Source organism: Arachis ipaensis, chromosome B08 (assembly GCF_000816755.2).
Source record: "Arachis ipaensis cultivar K30076 chromosome B08, Araip1.1, whole genome shotgun sequence".
NCBI lineage: Eukaryota > Viridiplantae > Streptophyta > Magnoliopsida > Fabales > Fabaceae > Arachis > Arachis ipaensis.
Window position 1 is genome coordinate 123550723 of NC_029792.2, and position 7415 is coordinate 123558137.

At 37.6% G+C, this 7415-nt stretch overlaps 1 protein-coding gene across 1 annotated transcript in view; it reads left to right on the forward strand.

Moving 5' to 3' along the window:
- The window catches only part of LOC107613213, a 1123-nt gene extending 377 nt beyond the window's left edge, over positions 1-746 (forward strand). Inside the window, exons 2-3 of the mRNA XM_021110001.1 lie at positions 359-451; positions 543-746. Coding sequence (XP_020965660.1) covers positions 359-451; positions 543-707 — 258 coding nt within the window. The 3' untranslated portion in view covers positions 708-746. The remainder of the gene's footprint in view (positions 1-358; positions 452-542) is intronic.

A 7415-nucleotide genomic window follows, 5' to 3' on the forward strand; every position in this document is an offset into this window, starting at 1 on the left:
GCTAACCCCTGACAGAAAATGTTTCCAGCTCGAAATTGGAGACACTACCATATAAATCAGCAAGTTAGTGTTAAAGCACGTTATCCGACTATATGCAGCATGAGTATTAAGAAGTGACTCCCGAATCCCGAGAGATGCATTTGATATATGATATCTGTACGCTTCGTTACGAGTTTCGAAGAATAGTGATTCCACTTGTGCATGCTGAGGGCTAACTTTCGTGATTTCAGTGCGCTGTTCATTATTTTTAGGTCGATTAAACGATTAGTAGAGGTTTCTTGTCGATAAATTTTTTATGGGTTTGACCCTGCCCTTGAATACCAAGTCCTCTAACGATGTGCATGTTTGTAACTGTTAGCAAGCTGCAATCGACGGTCGTTCCATGACGTCCGAAAACATGACATCCCTCCGTAATAAGTACATGCGGAGCAAGGTGGATCGTGTCACGAGGGTACGTACACAGGTCTATGTTTTACTTTATGTTGATCACATGGATGGATAAGTTTATTGCGTGGCTGTTGTTGGGTGGGGGGTATCTGTAGATTTATCAGCCGATGTGGTGTGACTGGCACTGGTACCTAATGATTATTGATGTTCTAAGGAAGAAGTTGATCTATCTCAACTCACTTCAGGACCCGCATCAAACTGATGCAAGGAAAACAGGGATGATGCGAGTGGTAAGCAACCATTTGGTTGTTAAAATGTGACGTCTTGCAACCTGATTTTTCATGCACATGAGTATGATTATGAAGTATACCTATTTTTTGTAGGCGTTGTATCTCGAGGGACTCACTTTAGGAAAGCCGTGGCTGTCGGGCGACGGGGGGCTGTGTCCGAGGTTTTCGGCATTTGAATTTGAAGAGCCGGATGTCCCTCAACAAGAGGGGAACTCGTAAGTACATGGCATTTTATATACCATGTGTTCCTAGTACAATCTCTTGTACGTGTTACTATCTTATAATGGAAAATACTAAAGACTACAACCAAATGTGACAAACTGCATTCCATTTGGTTAACCATGTTGATTACTCGCACGTGAGAAAAGTGGCATCTGATCTTTCCATACTTATGCAATTTCAGATTGATCGGAGATAAGTTAATAATAATGAAACAGGAAAATGGTGTAAATTTTAATAACGCTCACAACTATTCTGTTGTTATGAAATCTGGAATTAAGTCACTAAGGGAGAATTTTCATTCTGAGTCCTAGAGTTTGAAATTCAAGATCTTGATTCACCCACCTAATGTCTTTATCCGCTCGGATGAATGTTTACCCACTTACAGATTTTACTCAGATGCATTTGCATGTCATTCACAAGTGTGTCTACACTGTGTAACAATTAACTTAGCAGATATATGTTTAAACTTTTCAGTTGTAATCCTATGGTCTACGAGTGTATTATAACAATCGATTCTTTTTGGATTACCATAAGATAGGGACTCTTTAGAGTGTAGATTACTGTGTAAAAAACATTCCTCTAATCGATGAGGACTGATGAGCGGTCTTGAGAATGCAGATTACTGTGAATGAATGTGAAAATCAACGTGATAGTGAGCTCTTATTTTCTTTCATGTACAATGATGTCTATTGTATTGTTTCCTATCATTTATTGCTTTGTTGATTTCAGTATTGCCAAAATTCCGATAATTAACTGTGTGCCTAAACAGCATGGACTGCGGCATATGGGTGGCCCAATAGATGATTCGGGAACACTTATGGAAAGATTATGGAGTACAGGTATGTTGACGAATGTGATTTACTGAAACATTTATATGGTACCCTGCGTGAATGCTACTAGTAGAGTATTTCTTGGTGGTAACAATTTTGATCTACATCTTTATCCATTTGTTTCAGCATGTGAATAGTGCGACGCGCATGCGGTTAGCTGTGGACTGTGCTGAAATCATACAACGGAATTGCACAGGAAGTAGTCGCAAAGGCATTTGCACACTGGGAGATGAAGTCAACCTAGCCAACTGAAAATTGTCTTTGGATCCGACCAGTGGTTAATAATTTTGCAGGGGCGCTAATCAGGGTCCTTAATTTTTTGCTCCAGCCCTTAATGTTTCGGGACCAACTTGAGATGACATCTCGAAATTGTTTTTTGTTTGTAAAGTGTGAAACATCACTGCCACCCTCTTGTTAATATGTGTACATACTAAACTTGTTTCATAGACTTCAAATTTTTTGGGGTTGTATGCGCTAGTGTATTGTATACCGAAAGGGCTGTTTTAATTAGAAATGATGCTCAGGAGTTTTCAAAAAAAAAAAGATCCACGCCTGAAAGCTTCATCTTCATCATCCTTGCACATTAAAAGGACCCAATTTTTTTCTCCGATTTTGAACGCCACACATGTTAGCAGTATCATGACTTATCCCTTGTCAGGGAAACATTGTTAACGCCTTGGACCGGAAACACCTACCCCGAAGAAAGAATCCCCAACAACCACCTTTGATGACACATTAGTTGTGATAGGCACATGACACATTAAAAACGCACTTCATTCACCACTATCCCTACTTCCACATTTTACTTGCAGTTCACCTGTATAATTTCTTGTATCTCATTTGGTCATGATCGACATGCATTATGTATTTTCTCTTAATTTTGTGGGCTAGTATTAGTAAAAGATGGCCTGCTACACATGGTCCTATGGTTCCTGGGCATCCGGAAAGAAAAAAAAACAACTAATTCACCAGGAAAGTTAAAAGTAAAACAAGCCAACATTCTTTCAATCAAACTACTAATACACATTTTGTATGTGATACATGTTTACACGTCACCAATCAAATACACAGCTATCATATTTTCTTAGTTTGCCCAAATACTCATCGAACTCATGAAGGAAGAAGCTATTCGACCACAGTATACATAAGACAAGATACAGCCTTGACATGAGCACGACACACATGCACAGAACTGATATTTCTCCTGTACAAAAATAGGGAAATAAATAGAATACAAGTTGCTCCTGCGGGGGGTTAAATCCCAACACAGCGACACTGAAACTGCTGCTTCATTGGCAGCAATCGCCACCTTCATTGCTTGGGGACGCTACCAAGTTTTCCAGTGCCGTCCATTCTACGTATGACATTCTGTGTAAGGCCAAAAAAAGTTCGCTATCAAACAATTATAACCACATGGCAGGAGACTAAGAGCACAAAATAAGCAGTATTGAAACCGGGTTCTCCCAACTGTACCTGCCTCAGCCACCTCTCAAACAAATCCTCATTTGTCCACGCATTGAGGTTCCCGAAGCTGGTGCTGGCAGCCTGTGCGGATGGCTGAGCAATGTGCCTGGAGCAATTTTGTGTCGTGTAAAATTGCTCGATGTGTTGCCCGTCGAGGAAGAAGTTAGCCCCCGCACCCCCAACACCGACGGGGTTGCGGCAAAATGGACTGCTACACCTGTGAGTGATAGACGGAGTCGTCCCATCTGCTTGCGTCGGGGGAGTGTCACTAGGGTTCCCGTTCTCCGGTTGCAGTCCCTCCTGATCAAGCAAAACATTTTCACATAGATGATCAATTCTCAATGATTTTGGGTCATCTTATGTATGCCCAACTGATTGTTCTAACAGTAAATTTGTAAATAATATTTTCATCAATTCATCAATTTCATAAATTCTCAAGAAATATCCTACGTAACTTGTTATTTTGGCCTAGTCGACTATAAAGTGCACCCTCAAGGTAGCTTAATGTCAAGACGCTTATCAATATAGATACAGACACGGTTTATTTCACAATGACAGTTGTTTTACCTACCTAACTGCAACATTGAAGGATCTGCCAATCAACATGACTCAAACATTATAATGCAAACATAGCTAGTGTATGAGTAACAAAAGGCATGCTAAGGTCAGCAAGAGGTAACACCAGACTATTATAACAAAAAGCAACAACACTATACAAAAAACTTTACCAACTTCGTTAAATTCTCTTCTGCCGGAATCACATAACATTTGAAGGTAGTTAAAAAGTAACCCAATTGAATCGGAGAGTTGTACTACTCCAACTGACATAGACATATCGTATCAAGTATTATTTTTAGGGGTGTAGTCAATCCATTATTTTGTGGCGTCACATTCTGGCAAGTAACCAAACAACATAACCCACTTGTTTCGAATCTACATAACCCACTTGTCGTCTGAGCTCCTCCTAGGTGACCCCAGAGTAGATGTGATACCATCCCAGGCGATACAGCGAGGTCCCAGACGCGTCCCTGATATGGACCAGGTTCCTGATGTTCCAGACAGACGTCGTGTTGAGCGGAGGCATTGTGTAGGGACACGATCGAGCCAATGCGAGTGGAGGTTGTTGCTTGTTGGAGGATGCCATCAATGTGATGGAAGGGAGGGGTTGTGAACGGCAAGGGGGGAGGGGTCGCGGCCGTAGAGAAGCTAGAGGTTGTGGTCGAGGTAGAGCCCGACATGGAGGGAAAGGCAGAGAGGATGAGGGTAGCAGTGATAAAATCTGGAGTGGTCCTTGATATGTCATCGTCACTATCATCAGCTATCGTGGAGGGTTCCACATCATCATCATCATCATGTAGTGCATCCTCAACCCCATCCAGTACTCCACCCTCTCCGAGAATTGGGACTATAATAGGAGTACCGGATGTCGCAATCACAACCTCCCCCAAGGGTCTAGTCTCACCAACTCCTGCGTCACCACTGCGGTTCAGATTAACTGCAAAGAACAGAGATACAACTAAAACTGCCTCAGATACAATCACTGACATATAAAAAAACTAAATATACAAACTAAGTAGTTAGATAATAAAAAAATTAAATATACAAAATAACATATAATAACATAAACTTAATTAACAAATAATAGTAAATTAAGTAAATAACCAAATATATAAAAAATATAAAAAAAATTAGGTAAGACTAACAGAAAAATAATAAAAAACAATATTAAACAAAAAATTACAATGCTAGAGGTATATAATTTATTCTTCTTATCCTTTCATCCTACAACATAACATTTACTAATCCTTAAGAAATTGTAATATTAAATAGTAAATACAATTTATTTGTTCTATTTTTGTATGACTATGTGTCTTTGTTGTTAGTTTAATAATTCTCTTAAAATAAAAAAGAGTAAAAATAGAATTTTTTTTAAAAAAGAGGAGTAAAGAACCACTTGTTGAACTAGTAATTTTTTTTAATTTGCAAAAAAAAAGGCATGAATTAAAGAGTAGAAGATAAAAAGATTAAAGAGATAAAGAAAAAGAAGAATAAAAAAATTGTTACTGTTGGTCTGCTGCAAAGTGAAAGTAAAAAGTTTGAGTGAATGAGGACATTAGAAGAAGAATAAAGATTTATATTAAAGACCTAAAAAATAATATTACTGTATTAGTACTACTAGTTCACCAAGTAATGAGTTAGGAAGAGGTTGGAAAATAAAAAAAAAAGGGGGCATGTCTACTATTTTTTTTTTAACAAAAACTAAAATGAGGTTGGGGGAGTGCCCCCTTTTAGTTCTATGTGTTTCCGCCCTTGTTTGTGCTCCTTAATCTATAGTTGGTAAATATTTTTTCATGAACTTTCTTTAGGTAGTGCTTGGTGGAGAGACAGAGATAGAAAAATTGATACTGAGAGACAGAGATTGAAATAAATCTCAGTATTCTGTTTGATGCAAAATGAGAGACAGAAATTGAAACAAGAATGAAACTCTAATTTAATTTGCACAAAGGGTAAAATTAGAATTAATTAATTGAAATGAGGGTATTTTAGCTATAAAATGTTATTAAAGTTTCAGTCTCTATCTCTAAAAATTTTAATCTCCTATATCCCCACTTTTTGGAAGTACTGAAATACTAAAATTTTGGAGACAGAGACAGAAATTTTAGTACCAGTCTCTGAACCAACAAACATGATACTGAGTCTCAATCTTTCAGTCTCTGTCTCAGTACCTCAAAACAAATGTTACCTTAGTAGGTAAAGCCTGGGTGGACAATACCTCATTAGGGGAGAGATTATTATAAGAGCATATCACCTTCTTCCACAACGGACACTCCTCTTTTGAAAACCTCCACCACCACTTAAACAGAAGTGCGGTGTTACGAACCATTGCATTTTCGACTCTTAACCCCTAGCTTCTTTGGAACTTGGATCACTTCCCATCTAATCAAAGCCATACCATTCCTTCCATCATCCTTATTCCACAAGAACCTTGTCTGTAACAAAATCTGTTTCTCCGCAATGACCTTCGACATCTTAGATAAGCTTAAATAATAAACCTGCAGGCTACTTAATACAGCTTTGATGAGCACCAGCTTTTTCGCTTTATTGAGAATCTTCGATTTTCATAAGTTGAGCTTCTTTTTCACTTTGTCTATAATTGGCTTTCAAGTCTTGACCAATCTCGGATTAGCTCCTAAAGAAATTTTAAGGTATCTGACTCGCAAAGTAGCTTCATTGCACATTAACAAACTGCACATACTTCGAACCCACTGATGTTCACAATTGATTGGGATCAAACTGGATTTATCGAAATTGATGCTTAACCCCAACATCAACTCGAAACATCGTAGGAGCTTCTTGTAGTTCTTAATAGTCTCCTCATCTGGCAGACAGAACAACATAGTGTCATCGGCAAACTGGAGATGTGACAATTCTATATTGGCTCTCCCAACAAATAAAGGAGATATCCGGCCATTTCTAACTGCCTCTCTAAACATTCTATATAGGACATCAACAATAAGTACAAACTATAATGGAGATAGGGAATCATCTTGTCTCAGACCTTTTTCCATCTTAAACGATTTTGTTGGTGAACCATTTATCAACACCGACATAGAAATTGTGGTTACAGACTCCATAACTCACTCTCTCCATCTTCTCCCAAAACCCATTTTCTGCAGAACAATATCCACAAAGTTCCACTTAACTCTATCGTAAACCTTTTGAAAGTCCAGTTTGATTATTGCAGCTTCTTTTTTTCTCATTTTAAGCTAATGTATCGTTTCACATGCAATAAGAGTCTTATCATATATTTTTCGATCTTTGATAAATGCACTATGAGTCTCTCCAATTAGGTTTAGCATAACTGATGTCATCCTCCTAACCAATACTTTAGAAATCACCTTATACATATAACTAATTATACTAATTGGTTGAAAATCTTTTATCTCCAGCCCCAATGAATCTAACTTGTAAATTAACTAGTATTCATTTTAAATTTGATCATATTTGCAAAATTTATGAGATACATATACTGCTGTATGATCGATCAAGTTTATTCCATTGAAATCTGTTAAAGCCAAACTTGAGTTAATAATCCTTTGACACAAAAAGATGCAAAATTCAAGAATTGAAATTCGATTCTTTAAGTTTTTTATTTTTATTATATGAACAAATTATTTTAATAATTAAGTTTAATTAAAGCTGATTTTTTTGGTGTAAAAAA